General features: G+C 27.6%; 1 protein-coding gene across 1 annotated transcript; it reads right to left on the bottom strand.

Annotated features, from left to right (window-relative positions):
• LOC132922734 (LIM homeobox transcription factor 1-beta-like) lies at positions 1–27,881 on the bottom strand. Its single transcript, XM_060986400.1, has 7 exons — positions 27,660–27,881; positions 23,689–23,944; positions 8,693–8,919; positions 8,011–8,183; positions 5,554–5,737; positions 3,391–3,576; positions 1–462 (listed from the first exon to the last, which is right to left on the bottom strand). The coding sequence occupies exons 1-7, from the start codon at positions 27,679–27,681 to the stop codon at positions 260–262; spliced, it is 1,251 nt and encodes a 416-aa protein (XP_060842383.1). The 5' UTR covers positions 27,682–27,881; the 3' UTR covers positions 1–259.
• Positions 27,882–27,908: the final 27 nt, after the last annotated feature.

Here is a 27,908-nt window from a genome sequence, read left to right as displayed (position 1 = left end):
TTAATAAATCGAAAGTAAAATTGATTTTTAATAAGATGAATAGTAAAATCAGCATTGTTTCGATATTGCAATAATTGTTTTTTTTTTTTTTTTTTTATCAAATCTATTAAATAACAATATATAGTTATGCCAAATTAACACAATTACAAGTCAACTTAGTACTTAAGCACATTCAAAATAAATACAAAACAATTGTGATAAACAAAATAATAACAACAATAATAATAATAATAATAATAGGTAATATATGCATTGTTTATTATTGGTGTTCGTCTAATTGTAATGAACTTGCGTCATCAGATATATTATTACAAAAATATGATGCTTGCATTGAGTACAACCGATCGATTGGATTTGAGCCACAACGGATAACAGTCTCCTGTGATACGAAACCACCATAAATATGTTTAGGTATCATAATATCTGGCGTTAAGTAATTTGGTTCCTGGCGGTTGTTCAAGTCTAAAAAACAATTTATAAAGTGTAATATATAATAATATAAGTACATACTGAAGTATCTAAAATTATAAGACTAGAGGCAAGTTAATTAACTCGTTAAGTAAGGTTCATTATTTTCATTTAAGTTAACCTACGATGGATATAGTAGTGTCAGTCGCGGATGGAGAATTAGCCAGGAGTATAAATATTAATGAATAAAACTAAAAAAAAATATTATAAAATTTATTCAAATAAAATAAGTAAGTAAAATAGTTGCTAACTGTTAAAAAAAAAAGTAATAGCTTGTGTAAAAAATATTTAATAGTTATTGCAAAATATAATTAATATTAAATATTTTTCGGTTCATCTTATAAATAATAAACACTGGAAATATTGAAAAAATACTTCGGTCTATTTTTATTAGATTGAGAAATTATTTTATTATTGTTTTATTTAAATAATTATTATAGTATTTATATTTTATTTTTATCTACAAAAATAAATTGTTATTGATTAATAGTTCTAGAAAAATTAAATAACATTTGATTTATACAAGTACATGATAATGACAATATTATGTAGTTTAAACATTTGAAGTGCTAAAAAAATGTACTATATAAGCTATTTAAAACTGATCAATTTAATAGCTATATAATTTATTTCTGAAAGTATATAGGTATACAAAATGAATTACAAATGAAAATTCATTGAAAATGTATAAAATGAAATTAGATCGGCACTCAATCATATTATTTAAAGTAAAACACAAAAGGATCAAATACAGCAATACATGCTAGGTAACAAATGTATTTTATTTCAAACAACCAACGAAATTCGACCGGTTATCTCAAATATCAAAAAGTTAATGAAAAGTTATTTTAGGAGGATACATAGTTTATTATTGCCCAATACATAGGTATATAGTAATACAAAAATATTTTTATGTAGTTTTGCAAAAAAAAAATTAGTATCTATAGGTAGTACTACAAAAAAATAATATGACCTATACATTTGAATTATTTTAAATAAAGTAATTCAAATATTTATATTATTTTTTAATTATTTATTCAAGAGGTTTTAATAGTAGTTAAACTAGTTTAATATTAAGAATATACGATACATGCACGGTCAACAAGCTTTTCCTTGAGAGGATATAGTTATCGGATATTGGATATTTGTCTCTTTTTGGAGTGGAGTAACACTCTGGAGTGGATTAAAGGCAATATGATATCGTATAATAACTCTATAATATCCATTTCACTATTTAACCCTTAAGTTCAAGGCCTAAAAGGCATGATTTTTTTTTTTTGTTTATAATAATTATATAAAATGCTTTAGAAGTTTGTAAGAAAAATAGTAAAAAAAATATTTTTACAAAATTTGTGTAGAGATTATGGCTTTAATTTAAAATTTATACATGACCTTCTATGTAAATATCACATTGTAAAATATTTTAATTATTTATTAAAAAATGAAAAAAAAGATCAATTATCATAATATGAACCATTTAGAAGCATAAATCGTGTAATTCATACCAATATATATATATAGTTTAAATGCAATAACAGTTTAGGAGAAAATATGTGGAAACGCGTATTCTTTGCCACTGGCCTGCGACCAAGGAAAATAAAACTAAAAAGAAAATAAGCGTCGTCGTTACGTCTATATTTGTATAAGCTAGAACTCGTCATTGGCGTGCGCGCCCGAAACGGGGAAACGATGTGTTGTGTGTGTGTGTGGAGGTCACACCGCAGGAAGTCCCCGCGGGCGTTAATACGCACGTTTATTATTTTCTTCTCTTGGCAAAATGATCGGAGGCAACGACGTCTAGAGAGGGTGTGGTGGCGACGGGGAGTGTACGCGTGTCACCCACCCGCGTCTTTATTGGTCCCTACCACCCCTCGTCTGCCACCACAGGCTACGTTTCCCCCTCTACAAATCCCTTTGACAGCTATAAAACCAGCGGCGCGGGGACGAGGGATTATCCCCCCTGTTCGTATATAGCCTTCGATCACAGCGGGCGCGGGTTTAATATTAAATTCTTCAGACCAGGACGGGCATTATAGAGGGACGTGTGGTGGTGGGGTTAAGGGTTTTGTATGGGAACCATTACAAATAACGCGGGAGCTTTAAGACGCCAGTGCAGGGGAGAGGAGAATCTTCAGGGGGAAAGTCGTTTCTTCCTTTTTTTTCCCCTTTTTCCTTTTTCTTTTCTCTTTTTTTTCTCCCTTTACTCTATACGCGCACTCCCCTTTAGCTAAATGCTTTCTAGGTCTTGGCTTTTATATTTGCAACCAAAAGAGCAGAAGAGAAAATTCAGTCAGTATATATATGTACCATCGTTGTATTGCACCAGGGGGATGAATATATACCACCGTAACCGAATTGTCGATATGACTTTCGTCGAAGAGTATACCATTTATTTATATTAATTAATTTAGTTATAAATAGGTATAAGGACAAATATTTATGTATGTATCTATAACAATAGGTATATAATATATTATTTGTTTTGATATTGTTTAAGACTCAAATTAAAAATGAAATTTTTTTAAATCTGAAAACTCGCGTGACTCATAATTTATTAGTTATTATAATTAACAGTTTTATTTAATATTTTCAAATAAATACATGTAGAACGAAGGTAGGTACTAAGTGCACTATGTGGTACAATATGTATATAATTTTCTAAGAATGTATATTATGTACTTTTTTACAAATATAGCTAATTACACTTAAATTTGTAAATTTAGGACTTAGGTTGTTAAATAATTTGTAAGTATAGGTAAAATGTAAAGAATAGTTTGTTATTACTAAGATCCTAAAAAAATCAATAAATATAATAGTTATGTAAAGTTTATTTATTTTAGCCAACATTCATAATATGTTTAACACAAATTAATTTTAAATACATTTGTTTATATCATAAATCATAAAATTAGTATAACTTACCTTGACCAAATATACCAAAAGGCTGTTGTTGTAAAAACGATGGCATAGAATCTTGTTTTACAACTGCAGGAGATTGGTGTCGTATGTGAAAAGGCTCATGCATTTGTTGCTGAGGTTGTCTATGGGATTCTTGTTGTTGGGTCGTTTCGAACCTTCCGGATACACCATCTTCACAACCATCAGAACCTAAACAATTATTTTATAAAAAAGAGTGTGCATGTCTTTTAAAAGGACCAACAGTAAAATTTAGTATAGTTTTAAATTATAAAATTATTATAGTACCGTTCATTTTGTAAAATTAAATAAGAGGAATAATAATTTAGAATATAGCAATGAGAAGAACATGGCAAAGTATTATTATTCACGCTGTGCAATAAAATAATTATATATTTTTAAAAATCCATGAACGGTTATTTTATTTGTTGATAAAAAGGTAATTTTTAAAAATGAAAACGTTTATTATAGGTGCTTTTATACGATAAACATAAAAAAATAATGGAATTTTACGACGTGTCTACATGATTCGTAATCATTTGATTACCTATACATATTCTGTACCAACTGACTGTAGTGTTTAACATAATTGTCGTAAAAATCTATTAAGGTTAAGAGATGTTGGCGGTGGTGAAATTCCAGTCGCCATGGTTGGGCACAACATTACTTATTTGTAAGTAGTTTTTCATTTGCAAGCATTCGAATAACCGAAGAGGTAAACGAGCACAGTGTTATTCTGTGGTTTAAACATCCTACAGTAGGAGGTAGGTCAGGTCAGCTTATTGTAACAGATTTTCGGTTAACCTAGATTTCACGGTGGGGCATCGGCCAGAAGCTATAACAAGAAGGGGTAGGATGAATAATATATAATATACATTATTATGACCAGTGCATTGGCATCTGGCTATCGTGATGACGAAGAATGAATGAAACATAATAATAAATTAATTAATTTTCTCCCCGGTCGGCGTGGTTAAAATGTGTTTGTTTTATGTGCTTATTTAGGTAGGTACACGCTCGGTGTTACCTAAATCTTATACGTTTACTTAAATAAAATCAATATAATTATATATATAAAACACTAAAAAAAGTTAATTTGAGCAATAGTAATAAAATTAACAGAAAAAAAAATTATATTTTATTTGGATTGTTCCATACGAACATTCATTACGAACTGTAATCATTTATTTATACCTTACTAAATACATTTAGATTATATAGATGGGTGAATCGAAATTCATAAATAATGTATTACAATTTACAATAATCTATTATTGGCCCACATTTTATCATTTTAAATATATAAAAAGCACACAAGAGAAATTTATCGTGCAATATACGAGTATTATGTGACTGTGTAAGAACTGATGTAGGTAACTAATTTTTATACTCGTGTAGGAATTTCATATTCATGGTTTTATTAAAACTTTATGACGTTACATAAAGAATTATCGTCTGTATAAATGTATTTAAATTCAATTTGAAATTTAACAGCGTTTTAAAATTATTTAAGTAATTAAGCCTTATTATGACTAAAATTTCACATTTATTATTTACTTTTAATCGATATTGATGTATACATTATAATTATATAACCTATATATTTAAAGAATTGATAATTACTTTCAATTATTTGATTTTTGAGAAAAGTTATCATATATAATATATACATATGGTAAACTACTTGGAAAATAAAGTTTTGTATAGTTTTTGTAGGTATGTTAGTAAATGAAGAAAATTAATAAATATAGATACCCAAAAATAAATACGGGGTTGGGGTAGGAGGTTTCTTCGGCCTGAAAATCGACAGAGGGTGGAGCGTCTTGGTTTCCTTGGTAACGCGTACGACCCTTGTCTTATAGTTCACGGCAGTGGTAGCATAACATTTGCACTGAATTCCACATACATATATAGAATTTCGGTTTGGGAGATTTTGAAAACTTAAAATTTTAAGTGTTAGAAAAACTAATAAGACACACATCACATGTTTTATTATATATTCAGGTATACGCCATCAGGTTTAATTGGTATTTTGATCCTGGGATTGATGGTTAATATATTACCTACTTATTACAATTTATAGATAGAATCTTAGATATAGGTATAGAGGTATACAAACAAATAAAACATTATATACTTGCGTATATAATATAATGTTATGATACTTACTGTATTGTTCATCTTTTATAGTTGATTGTAGAAGTCCACTCGAACTACACGAATTACCACTTTCAGCACCACTACAATTATTATTTCCATTATTATTATTGGACGAGGCAACTAAACTGTTGCTATTAAGTTTTGCTTTTTTTTGAATCTTTTTCATTTTTGCTCTTTGGTTTTGAAACCAAACCTAAAATATGTACAATTGATTTTTTAATACAAAATATTCAAAACTAAACTAAATCAGTTTAGTCGCCTGTTGCCTTGACTCGTGATGAAACACGATTTATTTTTCTATAATAGATAATATACTTATTTAGGTACCTCTAAAATTAGTTGATAAACAGCTTTATCTTAATTAATAGGTAATAGAATGATAAATTAATGTTATATGAATTGTAAATGTTATAAAGTAAAAAACTATACGTATAGGGCTTATAATTATTTTAAAACCTTATAACATCTATTTGATAAACAATTATAGATTTAAATAAATATTTTCTCCACGGATATTGGTTATTTTGCTCTCAAAGCTAAACTAATAATACTTAATATTATGAGATATTTCTTGAGAACAATTGATAGTGTATTATTACACATGCACTTGAATTTTACTTTTTATCATGTGTATAATATAGAAAATCAGTGCTATGTTTTGTAGAATTTGGTAGTCATTTTACTTTATATCATCAAGATAAACTAAGATAGGTATTTATATTTCAACACAACTAACAACGAACGGAATACGAGCAGTGCAATATGCAAAATAACAGAAATATACAAATCGACTTACCAACAACTACTGAACAATTCACCTATACTTAAACTAATAATTTACGTGTGTATGAATAATTATCGAGTATTCCAAAATTAGAATGCAACATTAGTTTTAAACGTCTGTTCTATGAATATAGCTAAAACTTATATTTTAATCGAAAAGTATTCTTATCAAATAATATTAATAATATACAAATTATCTATTACCATGTTCAAAACTCAAACCATAAAAAAAAAATACTAAATAATACTTTTGATACAATATGATTTTATCAATATTTATTTAAAACAGATAAAACAATATTACTCAGCTGTATAGTAGATTTCAAGTGTACATACTTCGTCTTGAGTATGCAATGCAATAGATGTGTTCAATATTTGAATTTAATGTCAAAAAATTTCATACAAAACGATTCTGAACAAATATTATGGATGGATCAGTATGTATTTCTAATAGTATTTGATTATTATTATATGTTTTTAATCTGGTATGTTAAACTGTATTGCATTCAGTGCCGAGCTTTGGTTAGGTTAAGTTCTGACTACTGTGTAAAATTATGTTAATATAAATAACAACAAATTAATTTAAATAATTTTAAAATTCCATTAGGTATGTGTTTATAAAATAATAATATACGTAATGGCGAAATATTTCGAGTCCCTAATATTTTCTACATTTAATAGTTTTTGAATAACAAAAAAATATATATCGATTGAGGAAAAATAATTATTTTCTGTTTAAATATCTAAGTAAGTCAAGGTTTATACAGTAAACGTTTATGAAAAAAAATTATGTGATATTTTTAGTTATTTTTAGATCAATTAATAAGTATTTTAACACTGTATTGTATTACATTTTTAAGTTCATGAATTGAAACAAAAAGAACAGGAAAAGAAGTATATCATTATACAAAAATCTGCAAAAAGCTCAAAAATATCCAAAATATTTGCAAAATATGCGAATAAAGTGTTCATTACAAATAACAACATGCTATGTATAAAATCGTTTATAAAATAAAATTAAGAATAGCTTTCTGATCCAGAATATAGCGGCTCACAGGAATACTGGACATAATAAACAAACACAAACACATTTTCACATGATTAATAGTAGCAATAGAGAGAGTAAAATATACGAGAGTATTATAGGTATTTTCCGAAAACATTGCTTGCCAAGTACAAAGTTAATTTCATACATTAAAAAATTAAAAAATGTAACTTTTATTTTGCATTTTTTTTTATGTTTTTAAGTCATTTTTACATAGGAATAGATTGATAAAATTTGATAAAAATTAAGCAGCACCTGATTATATAGTGCTATTATGAAATACAAGGTAAAAATTATAACGAAAGTATCTATCTAAATTGTATATTCGTTTTTTGGACATAATTTTCCAAGTAAAAAGAAAATAAGAGAACTAGAAGATGGTGAAAATGATACGAATAATTACCTAAGAATAAATATTTATATAATTAAACAAATTTTTTCAATATTAAAAATAATTTTAAAAGTATTTTTTTAATGCATTTTTTAAAAAAAATGTCGGTTATGAGTGCATTAAATCGTATTTTTTAAGGCATTTTTCGTGCTTTTAAGAACATTTAAATTCGTTCCCTACACATCACTATTCGATTATCTTATTTTCAATATTTAACGTAAAATTGTTAAAACACGTTAAGACAAACCTGGACAATACGAACGCTTAAGCCTGTATCATGGGCTAGCCCTTCTCTAACTTTTCGACATGGTTTTGGGCTTAGTTCAAATGATGCTTTAAACGCACGCCGTTGTTGGGTGGTGAGAATCGTTCTAGGGCGCTTAGGTCCACGGCGACCATCGTGGTTATAACTCCATTCTCCTATAATCATATTTCATATAAATATCTATAGAAATATGTATTTATTTTTTATTTCTATTAAGTAAATAATATTTACAATGTATTCTGTACAGAACACTAAAATGTTAAAATGGTAAAAAAAATAAATTAGTGAATTTTTTCATGAACAAATAATCCATCGATGACACTATAAATACATTTCAGAAATGTAATTAAAATAAATTGCGAACAGATAGATCATATTACCTATACCATATAAAGTGTAATATTAGACTTAGACTATCTAGTTAGTATTTTATCTATTTTACTATAAAAATTATTTCTATTATTTGAAAATAATTAAGTCAAAATTATGTAAATCAAAGACTAGGTTTTTTTTAATCTGTAGAACTTAATTTTGGTAGATACTATGCTGAAAAATATTTGCGAATAGATTATGAATGATTATAATATAATTACAATTTTGAATTTTAAACTATTCGGCTATAATGTCTTTCTTAATAACTATTTATATAAAAAAAAGTACAAACCCGTGTTTCGGTTGATTTCATCTCTCATCATGTTCACTTCTTTCTCATAATCTGGACGACAAAATAGCTGAGAATGCTTTATTACATACTGATCACCAGTGCATAGACGTATACCGCACACTACGCACACAAAACACTGTTCATGGAAAACGCACTCGCCTGCTCGCATTACCAATTCACCAGCAGCGATATGATCACCACAACTGCCACAACTACGGTATACACATCTAAAACAAAAATAAAATAAATTTAATTTGCATTTAATTGTACTAAAAACTAATAATTATTAAGTATTATTATTTAATTTTTTGTCGAGGACTGGCTATTGAGGACTTTTGGTTACGTCTATGAATGCTGGTTTTGTTTTATTTGTCCAATTTATTCTTAGATTATAACTAGAGAAACTTGCTTAAAAATTACTCTGCAATAAATGTACCATATAATTTATATTTATCGGCCATGTACACATATGGTACTGTAGAAAGCTCATTTTTTAATACTTTTTAAGGAGAACGTACGATATAGATTGTTTTAGAACTTTGATATCTCCTAATTGTAATTATCATTTTAAAAATACATTTGTGTTTCATTTGTTTCATTATTATTAAAAAAAATGAATATAGCATCATATCATTAAGTTTTAGAAATTCTTTAAGCCCATAAAGTCACAAATATAATTATTTTTAATAATATTTAAAATTATTTGATTTTATGTAGTCCACAATGATTATATGTTTTATTTATTTTGAAATCATTTTTATATTTCGCGTTCGAGAAAACAAATAAACGGATTCTTTAGTCCTCTCAAACAAAGTATATTATTGCGTATATCTGAGCAAACATACTTGAAATAAAATAGTTGATTATTTTTTATTTTATCATTTTTCTTTTATACTTTAAATTACTTCTTGGTATCAGTTCGATGCGTAACACTAAATATTGACGTATAGAATAAGTTATGATGTGGGATGCCGGATACGGGGATATGGGTGAGGATTGGGAGCGGTATAGTTTTCTATATTATTTGGTTATCATATGCACGTAACATATAAATTGAATTGTATGCTATTTTAAATGTTTTCATAATCTATAGTGTTTTGAAAAACAATATGAATTTTTTGAGTCATTTAATTGAAAATAACTTAATCACGCCAATTTTTTAAATATTTTAAAAAATACTATAAACATGATTTTTGGAGTATTTTAGACAATACAGTTTAAAAGGTCGATCTCAAGAGTAACTCTAATGATTTTTTTTGTGAAAAAAAAATTGGTTTCCAGAACTTTATTGGTTTGTTGGAAATTGAGTATATACGAATAAATACCTATATAAACTGTATTTGTGTGTAATAAACAATAAAAAACTGTCACAATTTTCCTTAAAATTGATTAATATTGCAGGAGGTGTTATATTAACCATAACTTTATTGAATACTGACAGGCTTTAATGAAAACTGAAACTTTTAGAGAAAATTCGATGTACTAAACACAATATATCATATACATAGTATTAATTATTAGGTAGATAGTTGTAACTTATAAGTAATAATAGTAATAACTAATAAGTAGGGTTGGGATTTTATTGCCTTAAAAAAACTCTAAAAATACATTATAAAAATGACTTTAAATTTATTAAAAAAATACATTAAGTATGTATTTTTGTTTTTTTAAATAAGTATTATAGTAGTATACCTATTGTTATAAATTTAAGAAAAAAGTTATACAGAAAGCTAAATCTCAACTGATGATTCTAAATAAACATCGTTTATTAGACTCGTTATCTATAGGTTTTGACATTTCAAATAAAAATTATGATGATCATCGTACTCGAGTACCTATTTTATAAGTTGTTATATTTATATGAAAATAATATTGGTGAGTAAATTCTGAAAATAAAATTTCAAATTCATATCGTGTTTCCAAAATCTCTAAAATATCCTAAACAATTTTTAAAAAATGAACGGAAAACTAAAAAAAATGTAAAATAAATTTTTTTATCTCATTAAAAAGTACATGAAAAAATGTGTGACGATATGAGCATCGCACAGTAAGCTTTGGAAAACAATGCAAAGTGCATAGAAATTTCAAACTTTATAAAAAAACAACAACTCCACGTACCCACCCACTGATCATCTAAATTTATTCCTAAATAAAAAATAGTATTTGTTTAAAATATATATAAAATATCTAAAATCACACACAATTTCAAAATACAAAATTATCAACATATTATAAATATTTAAATATTTGTTTAGGTATATTTTAATATAATTAATTATAAGTATAATAAATATAAGTAAACAAATCGAGCATTGCAAAATAACTCATATGAGTCATATAAACACAGACATGAATTTGATTTATTGGAATCAAATTAAGTTGAACTCAACACATTTTTTATCTAGAAAAATGCACTGTTATTCTTGCTATTCCAAAATAAATTTTATATAGTAGATTTAATTTATTCATTTATGAAATTTTAACAGAGTTTAGTTATGAAGTAATACAGTAAAATCCCGATACAACTAACTCCTGGGGACCGAATTTTTTTGTTGTTTATAACGGAAATTTCTTTGTAACAAAAATTCGTTATAAGCCCTGCTTTTCGGCAGGGGACTTCTATGACTTTCGTATAACGGGATTTTTCGTTATATCGGTATTCGTTGTAACGGGAATTTACTATATTAAAAAATGAAAAGATTGAAAAGTACGGTTTGAAAATTAAATTAAATTAATAAGATCTAATTTTTGTATTTTTCTAACGTTTTAATAATACAATTTATCTTATAGATGTATCGACGATACGTCTAATAAGAATTTTTTCAATATTTCGTTTACAATATACAAAATGGCAATATAGATTTTTCAGTATTTGCAAATATATAAGGAAATTTCATTTTCTCGACTATTTTATTTTACTGCACACGAATTTTCTATTTGTTTAACCTCAGGTTGTCTAAGTCTTATAATAATAATAATATGTATCTGTATACGTCCCGCGTATATATATATATAAACACACAGAAGCGTGTGTACTACACGTGTGTATGTACATAAATGCTATGCCGTTTGGTAGGCTTTATAGAAAGCTACAAACATATACCAAGTATACATAAACATAATACATATAAATACAAATATGTACCTATATACGTGCATGCGCAAACACAAAACTCGCGGGGCTGTAGAGCTATAAAAACAAACCGCCTAATAGAGGTATATATATATATATATATTCGTAGAAGGGGTCCCAAAAAGCAGTCAAAAGTATAGTCGGTGCAACATATTGTTTTTATACATCGCATCATCGCGGATCTCTCTCCCTTCATCCGCCCGACGACACTTGCATTATATTTATACGACGTGACGTTTTCACGGTTGTTACGGTAACGGTGGGGGCGACCCGTGGAGAGAGAAGGACAATATGTTACAAACAAGTTCTATACTGTCATCCCTCTTTTTTTCCCCTCCGATCTAAGGGCACAAATCGCTGTGACCGTCTAATATCTGCACCTGCTCACCCCCTACTTTTTTTTCGGTGACGTAAGACGTATGCGCGCACGTGTTACCGCAAAATTCAAGAATAAAATAAAAACGATTTATTTACACACTCAAACTTATATGTGTATGTGTGTGTGTGTGTGTGTGTTATTTTTCTATTTTTTTCTTTATGGTTTTATCACCGAAACAAACGGCTCCTCCCTTTTAAGACCGTAAAGAAAAGAGACCGAAAACTTTTAGCCACAAACTGCGCCCGCCAATAAAAGAGAAAAAAAGAAAAACTATCAATGCAGCATGTTTTTTTTTATATTGACAGTTAGGTTAAACTCCCCCTCCCCACACATATACACACACGTGCACAGATATGTTATATAAATAAATTTGTGTGTGTGTAATATCATATCATATATTATATAAATTATATTAATGATGTAACGAATTGATATAATATATAACATTTAAACTAGATTATTTAAAATATTTAGATTATATCTTTTGTAATAATAATTAACAAATAAGTAAAATTAAAAAAATAAAAATTATATTCAATAATTTATAATATTACCGATTTAAAAATACCTATCTATTTAAAATTTTAAAATTATTAAATTATACTATTCGGGATTACAAGAAAAAAATAATACCTAATTTGATATTTAAATTTATATTAAAGGCTTTTAAAATTTAATTAAGTAAATGTATATGATAAATATTGTCATCTAAAGAAACTTCCCGCACAGTTTCCAAAAACAAAATTAAAAGCGAACTAAGTATAAGAACTTTTGAATTTATAACTAACGTGAACTGTTGTGTTTATTTAAATCGTGACCTATAAATACATTTTCAAGATTTTATTCTTATTTTTAAGGGAGTGATTGTTACATTTTATTTTACCTCTAAACCTAGAATCTTTTTTATTCGATATTCTATATAACATATATCTAATATAAATATAAACAATACAATTGGTGGAGCAAATTTTAATATTTAAAATATATTTTATATATTTATTTGCTATTTAATACGTATAGTAATTTATTTTATAATAATTATTGTTAGATACAACTATCTACTGCTATGATAACTATTGATGTTATAATTTTTTTTTGATATTATATTTTACAAATTTACCTTTAAGCAGGAAATATTTGAATTTATCCTAAAATAATACTGATTTAATGATAAATAATTAATGTAATTCAATTAATGAAAAGACATATTAAACGAACACTTAATAAAATATAATTTTTAAATAAATGAACCATTTTTAACCTCGAATGTTATATGATACATTCTATATATAATATATATTATAATATACATTGAATAGGTATTGCTAATTGTTAATATTATTATTTATTTATACCTATAGTATATATTTTATACTGAACATTTCCGGTTTCCATATAAAACTAATTAAAAAAAAAAACACACGCATTAAACAATATTTGCCACTGATAAAATATATATCATATATGGCGTAGATATACCTACATAATATTATAGTACAAACAGTGGCAAATATATGTAAACGCGATTAATGAAATTCATACAGCACCCTAGACGTCGAAAGGTCGTATTTATTAATTCGCGTTACGTCAAAAAGGGGTGAAATTCATACGAATCTCAATACAGTATATTATTTATGCGCGCACATATACCCTCCGCGAACGGTTCTATACGTATTACGCGCGCGACTGTACCTCTCTGTCTTCCTCTAATGGCAATTCAATGATTATAAATGCCTCGCTAGCCATTCCCTGTCAGCCGTTTATTAGCATAAAATATATATATCACCACCGTGTGTGTGTGTAGTTGTATATACATTTTTTCCTTACTTTGTTTCCCCTCCGCGTATATATCGTTTCGATAGTAAAATAAAAAAAAAACGAAAAACAATGAGTTCTGCGGTAGCCGAATGTATTGTGACTATATAGAGGGGGAGGAGAACGTGACTTCGATTGCGGGAATCCATTCATATATTTATATATACATTTTTATCGCTCCCTTACTATTTATAGGGATTGAAAAAACACGTGTTTCCCGCAAGGAGGGTGGACGGGGGCGTTCGCGGACACTGCACGTAGGTGTGTATATATATATATCTATTATGGTAGTGCTACGTCATCGAAACGCAATTCATGGAATTACACCGTGTAATTGCGTAATTGATCGCTTTTGGATTGACGTTAACGAGACGACAGACAAACAAGGCGAGTGGTTAGGGACCTAAATATTCGACTCATTGATCTGTTAACTATATTTCCTAACACCGAGCATTTGTATATACTTTGAAATATAAAATATTATATTTTACGTTGAAATAATAATTTTAAATAGGTTTAATAATAATACATAATTCCTAATGAGTACATATAAGAAAAAGACAAAAAATTAAATAATGGAATTTTACACGAGAAAATGAGTCACCTAAAATGGAAAAGTTTTGTATTTAAAATAAATAATATCGTATTAAATTTATCATCAATACAGATTACTAAGTGAATGCAACTCATAATAAGTCTTAATGGTTTTTTAATTATTACTCCTCTCAGCCTATGTAAGTTAATAAAATCAGAAACCACTCATTCAATAATAATTCTAGTAGATAATTAGAATTGCTACTATAATATTTATTATAAAAAGACTTTTACAATTTTGAATTAAAAATTAAAAATACATATAGTTAACTTATTGCCTTACTATGGTGATTATTAATATATAATATATATATATGTATACGTGAAAGTTAAATTGCTTGCCTAATTCAAAAAATCGTCAATTAATGAAACTTTATGATTAAGTAGTTAGTTTGATTCATGTAATTAGTAGATAACAGCATTATTTCTTTTTAAGGTTCATCAGTATCAGCTAAAATAGTGCAGCAGACAATTTTCAGTAATTAGAGTAAGATAATTATACTAACCTAATCATAATATTTATTATAAAAAGATTTTTACAATTTTGAATTAAAAGATATAAAATTAACTAATTTTATAAAAATAAAGATTTGTGCATTATAAGGTCCATTTCTATTCTCGTGGTAATCAGTGAGTTAGCTAATTCCTAATTAGCATATATATTATCCTGATAATAAACTATTATAGTATACAACTAGTACCTATACTACAGGTTATCTGCAGCGTAAAATTATTGCAAATTTTTATCTCATTTCTCAATACATTTTTATCATAATTTAATTTACCAAAAGAATAATATTAAAAAAAATTTTAATTCTAATTTTATTTTAATATACTTCAGTTATTATATTTTCTATAAAAGTTACATTTGACTTTGAAGTATGTACCTGTATAGACATGCTTTAGAGTATATTCAAAATATGATTAATGACTGGAAATATAAACACCATCAATTTAATGACATAAAGTATCATGACAACCTATGGAAATGTTTGGAACATTACCAAAATGAGCAAACGAATTGAACAAACATGTAAAACTTTTTACTCATATTTCATGACACTTGGGGATAGACATCAAGAGCGATGACGTTTTCCGTTGAAAAATGCAATAATTTATTTTTATGTCTTTGAATTCCAGAACTACACTTTATGTGTAGTAGCATTTTTTAAGTTTTTCATAAATTTAAGTAAAATATTAAGATTATTAACGATATACTTTAATCATTAAAAAAAATCATTGTTTTAATAGTCATATAGGATTTCTTAAAGCATAAATAATAAATTTGTGTAACTAATAACTAATATTATGATAGATAATAAGGAAGGTCTATATTCTTGTGTGAGTGCTAGCGAGTGATTAGCACCAGAATTTAAATAAATACACACTTATTCAATTTTTTTTGTTTTTATTTAAAAATGTGATTTGTTATATATCTTTACTCTATTTCTAATTAAAAATCTATTATAACTTATATAGATGCTAAATTATTGTTATGGACGTTATAGTAAATGGTAATTATTATTTTAAAAAACGATATATATAATATTAATAAGTTATAATTGTTAACATTTAGTATTGATTTATAATAATATACTTTAATAATATAAACGGCTATGAAACACACGTAAATTATGTTAGTAATCCTTAACTTTAAAATCTACTTATAACTTATGAGTACTACTTCTATTGTCTAAATATATTTATTAAAAAATAAAATTTCAAAATTTTTATGCTGACAGGATTTAATTAGACAAAAATTAGAATTTTGTTTAAAACAACGTTAATTATTACCTTAGTATGGTGATTACTAAAATATATATTTATACATGAAAGTTGAATTGCTAGCCTAATTCGAAAAGTCGTCTATCGACGAAACTTTATTATTATCTAGGTACCTACTTAATTTGATTCATTTAATTAGTACGAGTAGATAACGGCATTATTCGTTTTAACGTTCATCTGCAGTATCAGCTAGAATATTACAGCAAACAATTTCCAGTAATAAGAGTAAGAGGATTATATAGTGGTTGTGCAAATAGGAATGGGTCTAGAATCTAGATGGTAGACTTTGATGACATTTTGAACTAATAGCACACAGCTCTGCAAAGAGGTCTTTGTGGATACATGGAGTGTATGATTTGAAACATAGAACGGTGCTTTAGTAATTTTGTGGAGGAATTTAGATTACTGTTTGAATACAGTTAAATGTTCGAGTGCTTGGCTGATTCCCAAACAAATGAAACTAACTAAAAATAAAACACATAATTGTAAAACCAATACATTTCTTGTTTCAGTAGTTTAAAATAAAAAAGGGGGGAAAGTAAATAATCGGTTTGCTGTACAGTGTGTCCAGTGGTCCACGTCATTGAGTAGGACACTATAGTCTATAATGTATGTGTTAAATTTGAATTCAACGATATATCGTTGCGTACGAAAAACGATTCTGAGAAAAAACGGGCAAACCGGCAATCAGCATATATTAATAGTTTAATACGTTTATTTTATAATATACATATTTATATTCCTGTTATAATAGTTTATTTTACTATAACTTATAAGTAATATACGGTAAGTGATAAGCTGAATTGATTTTTCTAAAAACATTGTATTTATTATATGAGTGTTATAATAATATCCCTATTTTTTAAAATTGTATTATTGTACATTGGCCACGATTGAAATATTACGTAATATTAGATATTAATAAATTATAAGTACACTCCTATAATATTTATAATATTAATTTTTTAATTTTTTTTACGTAAAATAAGAAAAATAGAAAATATTGATAAATAAGTAATAATCGAAAATTAAAAATAATAAATAATTACATATACATCTATAAATAGCTAAAAAAAAGAAACTATATTGAAAATTATACCATGACGTATAGAAAATGTTACAATTATTATTTTTATTATTATCATAAAATTACAACAAAATAAGAAAATCAATTTTATATGTATAGAAAACTAGTTTTGCATACATTTTTTTATTTGTTTTTCTCAATAATTAAGAAAAGTTTTGAGAATTGTAAGGCTACAGTAAGATTTTGATCACTTTAATTTTATTTGTAAAAGAAGTAGGTACTGCCTTTAATATTTAGGTTGTTTTGGATTTAAATTTTTTAATTAACATTAAATAACGTTAAAAAGTTCTCGTATTAAAAACTTGTCGGCGCGACTTCCTTGAGTAGATGATTTTTTTAATGTTGCGTTTTCATTAAACATAAAACAGATATAATACTTATTTAACTATATATTTTATACTTGGAAAATTTACATGAATTAATTTTTGGAAAAAATCAATCTTGTGTCACGGCCCTGCAGACGGCTAATATACTTTAATATATTACATTATTACAATACGTCGCGTGGTATTATTTTCGACTGCTTCCGTCCAAATCCGCAGGCGTGCCGGTCTATTACCGCGGGCGGCGGATTGGGGTGTGCGAGGAGATGCAGATGTATACATATAGATTATAGTTTTGTGAATGCGCGCTGAGCTATTTTATATATACGTTTATAAAACCGTATAATATAATTAATACACATCGTCACCCCGTCGTCTGCGGTGGCGTAGTTGTGACGACGGCGGCGGCGACAACGACAACGACGACGACGTAAATGAAGTCACCGCGGCCGTAAATTCAATAAACGCCAACGGGGACGGCGGTGGCGACGATGGCGATGAGGCATTAGTAGCGCCACGAGGCCCACCCGGAAGCCGACGCCGATGCCACGCGCTAGCCATAAACGTCCCGACCTAACACCCTTACACCGGCGGTGTGTACGTGCGCGATTTCGGGTCCGTCGTCGCGCGTGCGAATCAATCGCACATAATATACGTATAAACCACCGCACGCGTCGCGGTGACGCGTTGTTGTCGTCGTTTTATGGTTTATACACGTTTAATATTATACAGAGTGATTCACCAACACTCACCCCCATTATTCCAGTTAATACCATGTGAATTATACTCGAATTATCATTTCCGAAATTTTTAAATTTACCTCAGACTTTATTTTCAAATCCTTGAAACATTTTGTACCAAACTAACGTTTTCTATCCTCTAGCTGGCGATACAAGCTTCTGGTTTCCAAACAAGAACTCTTCTTTTTTTATTGCGAACTATTTTTAGTGGATAATTTTTTATTTTAAATTTAATGTACTCAATTCAAAATTCAAACAAAAAACAAGAAGTTTTTCAGCTAATACAAGGTTTATACTAAGGATAATAGTCCTAACAATCGAAAAATATCAGATCTAGACATCTAGTGTTTATTATACGAGTAGGTAACCGTACTTGAACCATTTTTAAAAATTATAAACGTTAATAAATTAATATTAATCACAAACATTTTCAACTTACTATGGCCCCCATTATAATATCTTACAAACAATATCGTGGATCTATTATCCTATAACTACATAACATTAATAAAGTTAAGTAATTCAAAATCTACTCACTTGAATTTAAATTAAATACTTTTATATTTTTAGAAAAAAATATCTGCTAAATAATTTACTGTAGAAAAGGGGGAGGGTTCTTGTTTTAAAAACAGGAGTTAGCGTCTTCTAAATACTTATACTCCTTAAGTAGTACAAAAAATTTCTTAATAATTTAAAATATGGACTAAAGTATATTTAAAAATTCTAAAAATCAGATTTTGAATAACTGCATTATTTAATTAAAAGGCAATAAGCATACTTGGGGAATCGCTCTGTATAATAATAATATTGCAACCAGGAGGAACCGTTGCTGTTAGATCCCCTTTCATCTTTATAATATGTGTGTTAAATATACCTACTTATACACATTAATAATATATTCCGTCACGAAATCGATTTGATAATATAATAATTGCCTGGTAATATGCGTATTATAGCCGGGTGGTTCAGTGCAAGTAATCGTGGCTATATGTGCACGTCGAGTCACCACCCCAAACCTCTCTTTCACTACCAATTTCGATTTTATTTTATTTTTTATGTAATATTCTTACTGCAGCGGATGATGACCGTGAGCTTTGTGATCGAAGTGGTAGTAGACGCGGCGGGGTGGATCACTCCACTTTTTTCATTCGCATATTTTTTCCCCTATATAAAGCCTGGTTTATTTTATGAACACCATCCTCCATATTATTATAAAATAAATTATGTAGATAAAACGTCTTGCATAATATATATTTTTTTATTTTTTTAAATTATTATTATTATTGAAACAAAAGTATAAATACAATCTGTAATATTATTTTATTTATATATAACAATAATAAGTAAATTGTGTAGCTGAACTAAGACAACAACAAAAAATAACGTGAAATATACGTGAGAGAGACTCACCAGTATGAAAACCCTCTGGCTTGGGGAGAGAGGAGTAGTGAGGAATTCAATTTAGTTAATACAGTTCGGAATTCAAGAGAACTCGACGCCAGTTTCTTTTTAGTCGACGTGGAGAATTAATTGGGATAGATTTACGGGCTAAGATAGATACTATAGTGAATTGTGTGAGATTGATTGATTTGGAATTTTTTTTAGTAGTTTTTAGCTGTACTATAAACTTTAACAATTTTTACGTCTTTGTGTAATGAGAGGTTTGAGATGTACCATAACGTGACGCAATTTAGCGAAAAGAGATTGACAGCAGGTAGGCCTGGGTGGTATATTTTTTAATTGCGTTTGTTATAACTTCAAACTTTTCTTTTGTGAAATTTTATTATTTAGTGTTTTATGAATATAATGTATTGAAAATCAAATTTTTCATAAAATTATAGGCATGAATAGGTACTTACATAGATATATCTTTATTTTTAAAAGCGTACAAGTAACAGTTAAGATATTAAAGTACCTACTTATTTTAAACAACTTTAACCACTATATTTATTAATTATGCTACACCACTATAATAGATATATAGTATACTAGTGCCGTAGCCGGGGGGGGCTTCCAAGCTCAAGCCCCCCCCCCCCCCCAAATGTCAGACGACAATAATTTTATTAATTTAATTACCGTTTGTGGTAATAAAGCAACGCTGCTCTTATCACATTTACTTGATCTTGATTAGATAATATGTATAATTATATGAATTATATTGTCAGAAATACGTACAGTGCAAACTTGATTTGTTGTCATGATTGGCCATCAAAAAAGCCCCCCCCCCCCCCGAAAAAAATCCTGGCTACAGTACTGTAGTATACGTTGTGTAGATGTAATTTTTGTTTGAACATATATTTTGTTTTTACTATAATATAATGAATAATAGACAAAAATATAAAAAAAATGACTATAAGAAGATTAAAATATACTTTTAAAGTTGTAAAATATTAAATGTAATACCTACTATATTATTATTGCTGTACAATAAAAATTACACTAATCACAGTATTGTAATTAAATATTTTGGTAAGGTATTAGGTACATATAGGTATAGAACATAGGTAATACTGTAATAGGTATACCTGTACTATGTACTATATAATATTATAGTAGTTGATATACAATAAACTTCCAATAAACTACTTATGCCGTGCCCTGCTTTTTTATCCACCATTTAGTGTTCCTATGGCCTATGGGGCAATTAATATCAATTGTTATTCTCTTTCTACTGTAGTAGATAGTGGGTTTCCCAATATAATAATACCCATAGAAATAAAGAATTAAAAGGCAAATTATTTCTTATCTGGTTAACCTATTTTTGTAATTATGTTATATTAAATTTAATATCTACGGTTCTTTATTATTTTTATTTTTTGCCACATGAAATCACAGTTTTTAAAATTTTATCATTGTTTGTTTTTTTAATATTGAACAAGGTACAATATTACTCAACAGTCCCAACGCGTTGAATGAGTCCATATTTTTAATCCACTAAATTATTTACGTTGTTTTTTTAAATGATACTAAACACTTATACTTATTATACATGCCAAATGAGTAACGACAACCAAAAACAGTTTTAATAGTAAACATCTTCATAGACTTATATATAAAAATAATTATGTGATCGTAATAATAAATTGATTTTTGCCACCTAACATCATTGAGTCTGTAAAAAATAGGAACCTGTAGCATAAACCCAGCACTTTTTGGCAATCTTATTAAACATACGATATCGATTGCGTCGACCAGTGGCGTAATTGTGAGAGGCAAGGGGGGCACTTGCCCCCCTAACAATTTCCTAACGGATAAAGGTATATATTTTAACCGGGGGAGGGAAGGGGTGTCAGGGTTTTGATAATAATAAATATATTATATTGTCCCCCCTTAGATTTTTTCGTAGTTACGCCACTATGGCGTCGACCGTTAACGTTGTCATTTTCGTTTATCTTTATGAGTAATTTTTTCAAACCAATGTACAGTCTCCGATTACTTTTATAAAAAGTTTTTGACGTAGCAATAGGCTGCATAAACAAAAACTACGCCATCACGATAGAGAGCCATGTCATTTTATATATAACGATACGAAAATCGCTATTAATCTATTATATATATATATATATATGTAATATGTATATATAGGTAATAGGTATATGTTTGACATTTTGAAAAATCCGATTTAATATAAAGTAAACTTGATAAACCAGAATGTTGTGGAAAGTCGTGTATATTATTATTTACGTTGTATACCTAATATATATATACCTATATATATGATCGAGTCGGTACGTTGTATATAGCCATATTTGAGTGTGCATCGTACCGGGCATGACAAAAGAGAATATTTTTTATTAAAACGTAAATAATAATATATACTTATACGTACGTATTTGTAACATGAAAAAAATAATATTATGAAACAACAATTCGGGAAAAATGCAATTGTTGCGCAGTAGTTGTAGAGAAGGGTTGTGTTCATAATACTTTGGTGACAGTACGCACGCTGTGCGGGGCTGAATCAAATCCATGGGCCGTACATTGAATTGCATCAAACTGTCGCAAATGTTTGCCCTACGATCGGGCGCGCAAAGCACAATGAGCATAATATAATGATAAATATTATTTTTATCATCATCTTAATATTATGATATAACATTAGTAAACCAGATACAGACGGATCGTGAATGAACAACCATATGCTTTGGAACGGACTTTTGACCTTGTATATGCAGCAAGTTTTCGGTATTGTTCAGTATTTAGACGATTAGGTTTAATATGTCTCAGTTGAACTTTGAACTAAATATGTATATAACCACTCTAATCTCTAGATAAGATAGTAAGTTTTTATCGCATTTTTAAATTTTAAATATAATATTATTTAGATTTACTTATTAATAAGTAAGTGCCTAAATAGTAGTAAAATTGATGTTTTTGAATTCGCTTTTTAATGCGGTTTGGTATTAAGTTTTTTAAACTTAGTATGAAAATAACTCTCTAATTAAATTTTTTTTCAGTTCGACAATATTTTCTGCTGCATAGTTAAATAAATAAATTATGTTTTCAGTTTAATTGTCATTAAATATAATAGATAAACATTATAAGAAATTAAAAAAATAAACATGAACATTAAATAAACAATATATTTATTTTATCAAAGTAGTGATGTACCACTACTTGTTTTATTTAGGTGTTTGATAAACCCGTTTGAGTTAATTACACGTAATTAAAAATTATCTATATAGTATGTACAATAGATTTGCGAGATAAATCAACCATAATTATGTGCGCTATACGAAGTTCTTTTTTTTTACATCATCAAGACTGCTTTGATTTCAGAAATATTATTATTATATATTTTTATTTCTAAATTATTATATTTTTTATTATAAATCTTAATTATGTTTAAACACGTGTCTTTAAATTTTTAAAATTCATATTAATTTGCATAATATATAGTATATATATATATATACTTATGTTTTAGAATATACCATTTTGGTGTAATAAAGTAGTTTCTTATAGTTGTTTCTTAAAGAAGTACAATTTTGTATTGTGGTTTTTAAAAATTATTATTTATCAATTAAAACACTATTCAGAAAATCGATTTTCGGATTTTTGTAAAAAAAAAAAAAGTAAGTACACAAGACGTTATAAATTACCTAGGTAATAGATGTATGCTTTTTTATGTTCTACTCACTTGTCATAATCCTGACGGCAGTATAGTTTTGCGTTCCACACAAAACACGACCGATCTAGCTTCAACGCACATGTCGTGCACTTAAGACACCGTTCGTGATAAGATCGACCGGATACACGCATAATATACCTATCTGCAATTGTGCACTCACATTTAGCACATACGGTGGACACTGCCGCCGGTTCTGACGGGTCGTCTCCATAAATTGGTTCCATTTTCAATTTGACTACGCCTAAAGCTGTCTTCATCTCGATTCCTTTGAAAAATGTACAACACATAATATGAAACACATAAATATACAACAAAAATAATAGAATTTCTTACAGTTTATATGAATTTACCACATCTGAGTAAAGCTAAGTAAATTTAAGCACTTAAATTATATTTAACTGTATATAAATGAGTATATAATATTTGTTAACAAATTTAAATTTAGTTATTAAAATATATCCATGCATAATAATTACTTTCTAGTAATATATTAATTTTTAATGCTGTAAAATAAAAACATTAAAAACAATAATAGACTAGCATGAGCTAAATTTTTAACAAAAAAAAATATATATATATCATTTATTTCTCGTGATTTAACTTCTTGTACCTAAACTATAACTTTGATATATTCAAATTTAAATTATTATACAAAAATATTATTTTTTATATTTTAAGATCAAATTCATTACTAAAACATTTTAATAAAGAAAATATTTATCATCCTAATGTTTTTTATCTTTAGACAAATAATTTTTATACTGTTAACTATCGCGCATATTTGATAATTGTTGATTACTAATTACTATTACTAATGAACAAGTATTAATTCGACTACAATATTTAAAACATATACATCAATTATCAAACTATATATATATATTTTTATTTATACGTAACACTATTTTTATTTAAAATTGATATGATGAGTGATGACTGATGAATAATACAGTAGTTTCTATCCTTAAATAAAATTATTGTTAGCTGGATATGTATATTTTATTTTAAAAATCTTAAATAATATATACTATAGAGATAGACTTTAATTGTATAATATTATAATACATAATTAAGTAAAAATGATGTACAAAATCCCAATTATACTTTGTTGCATTTGGTGTATCATAGTTTAGTATTTGTATGTAATACTTTTGATTCAAGCTGACAATAATGATAAAATATTTTATTATACTGATGATCATCGTCATTGTAATAGAAAATATATTCAACTACGTTTGAACACACGTGCATATATGAAGCACGTGCGGTCTCCCTATGTAATCCTTTAATACAGACGTTTACCCTTTGCGCACACATATGTGACTTTATTAATTCCGTACTAGCCTATAGGGCATATAGATAAGTTACCCCTCGGATGATGATTGACATTTATTAAGTCTTCAAAAAGTTTGTAAATAAAAATTTTTTAAATTTGTTGCACTCAATATAATTTTTATTCCCATTATATAACGTATAAAATACCCAACAATAATAAAATACACAGCATCTAAATGTAAGGAATCAAATGTATTTTATTATTATACTGATAATATTATCAAACTTTTACATTTTATTTGTAGTCCAACCGTCTGAATATTAAATATTAACTATCATTATTCTTTATTTATTACTTATTAGTGCTTATATTATAGTGTTCTTAGTAAACTTTACAACACATAATTTCAAATTCTTACCACTTTCCAGTAGATACTACATGTTCATGAATGAATATTAATAGGTATCTATTAATTTCTAATGATATACCTATATAGGTGATATTTTATATATTTTCTCTTTCTATAGCATTATTACCATTTGGCATTTACCATATTCATCCAATTGTTTATATGCTGTGATTAATAAATAAATACTATAGAAATGCGGATAAATTTCCGAAAATACTATACGTCGGGGGTGTCTGAATTGCAGCTCACGTCTTGTTTATAAAATCAAAGTTTATTTATTATCATTATAAATTTTAATTTTTTTGCTATACATTTATACAAACATTACAAACGTACCGATTTATATAAAATGATTAAAATGTATTTATAAACAAGTTGGCTCTTGGTATCATTATCATTTATCCATGTGACTCGCGAACATATTTGTGTTGGTTACCCTTGCTGTACGCCTAAAAGTTGTAGTATACGTTTTATAAGTATTACATATTTATTAGATGTTGCATAAAATATGTACGATGGAAACTAAATACCAAATTTTGCATAAATGATAGTACATTTAGTAGCACATCTAATATTTATATTCTAATATTACCTATTCAGTGTAATTAAAAAATATACATTATTATTTTAAGTATTTAAATCTTCAAACCATAACTTATAATTATGAATTGTTTATGTAATAGGTAAGTAAATGTAAACTTTTATCAATGATAATATAATTGGTAACTATTTACATAATTTTACACATCGTTATTGATTTGTAGTTTTGTACATTTATATTATGATTTTGGATTACTATTTACTGGTTGCCTATTCATTCAGTGTGTGTTCCTAGAAACATTAGACCAAATATTTTTCACATTTAGTTGCAGGTGTCATGGTTAATCATTTTTAACAAATACCAATCCAAGTTAGTGCATAATAGTATGCACTTAATGGCTTAATCTAATACAACGTTAAAAAAATATATTATAATTGTTTTTTAAAACCATAAATCATATATTTATTTATTAGAATACCTAGTATAGTTGTACTGTATTTATATACTATTTATGTACAATACACAAAATATAAACATTTAATTATAAATTATAACATATTATTATGTATTAAGTATATAGGTATTTATAATTTAAATGAATCAATCATTAAATGATAATAAAATTGTATTTTGCATTTATCGACTAAACACTAAAATAACTTATTAATAAATTTTATAGATTAATTTGATATGTTATGATTTAAATAAATTAACTTGGAATAAATCTACTTATAAACATTCAAACAGCACACTCCTTCCTCCCACAATCGTCAATCGCTAACTACTAAGATTACAGCTTAAATATGTATACGTATCTAAATGTTATTATTATTAAATATTATTTATATTTCATTCTACTTATTTACAATATCAAAAGAACCTTTAATCAAAACATTTTCAAATATTAATCTATGTATAATAGGCCGTAGAAAATATTATTTTAATCTCCCCGGTTCTTACCTATGACTTTTAGACCCCCTCTCTCTTGATATGTCTCAAATAGGTACCTACCTACTATTCCCTTGATAATTTTATCTTAATAAATCTTTATTTTAATTGTAAAAAAATTCTTATCTAGCATTAAACTATAAATGTCAATTGTAAATTTTATTGACCTTTTTTTTGTTTTTGCTTTCTATGTTCTCTGGCTCGCTAGATTTTCACTTTAAAAAAATTGACCCTCTAGTAGCATTGAGTGGCCTAGCTGCTAGGGATTTAACAATAAAAATTGGCCAGTGATTGCAGAGAAATGATTTATCATAATACCTACACATAAGTGTCATATACAAAATACACAAGAACATCACCCGAGATGATTATTATTATGTACAATCAATACTGAACGGGTATATACACAATGAGTATAATAATATGTGATGAAAACAGTTATACTATACGCATTTTCGCGTCTCCCGTCTAACGCTCGGGCGTTTCAAGAATATATATATTACTTATATTATAACATACGCGGGCAGGTGGTAATGTCAACCTATGATTCCGTATATCTATGTATTGTCGCATATCGTACCTATACGCATCGCGTTACTATTTCCATATTCCACCCGTAGCACACCGACACACATATTAAACACACACACGCCCTGCACGCTGGCACACGCGAATGATTGTACGCGTAATACCTATACACATTTTACATAATATACAATATACCCATACCCGTATGGCCATATGGGTAAGTATATATATATATACATATATATAGTGTTGGTTTAACGTTTTGATTATGCGCTTACCTGCTTTTGTTCGGCGCGTCATCCGCAGTGCAGACGTCGGCGGCGGAGGTGGCGCGACGATGTAAACAAACGAGAAAGCCGGTATCAAATAGTGGGCATTATAGCAGTGTGTTAGCGGGGATAGAGAGCGAACGCATATACGCTATACGATTGTAAAATGTGTACGCCGCGGTGTAGCGGACCACGACTCGACGCGGCTGATGCACATCGCGCGGGGTGCAAAGGGATTTCCGTGCGTGACTTCGGCGA

The sequence above is a fragment of the Rhopalosiphum padi genome, chromosome 2, assembly GCF_020882245.1.
Source record: "Rhopalosiphum padi isolate XX-2018 chromosome 2, ASM2088224v1, whole genome shotgun sequence".
Classification (NCBI taxonomy): Eukaryota; Metazoa; Arthropoda; class Insecta; order Hemiptera; family Aphididae; genus Rhopalosiphum; species Rhopalosiphum padi.
The sequence above is the reverse complement of the archived record's forward strand: the minus strand, read 5'-3'. Positions and strand labels throughout refer to the sequence as shown.

Coding starts and splice junctions, on each gene's coding strand:
- LOC132922734 (XM_060986400.1), bottom strand. CDS start 27,681: ATGACGCGCCGAACAAAAGCAG. Junction 23,945..27,659: donor GACGCGCCGAACAAAAGCAG/GTAAGCGCATAA, acceptor CATTTTTCAAAG/GAATCGAGATGAAGACAGCT. Junction 3,577..5,553: donor TATAAAAGATGAACAATACA/GTAAGTATCATA, acceptor ATAATTGTTTAG/GTTCTGATGGTTGTGAAGAT.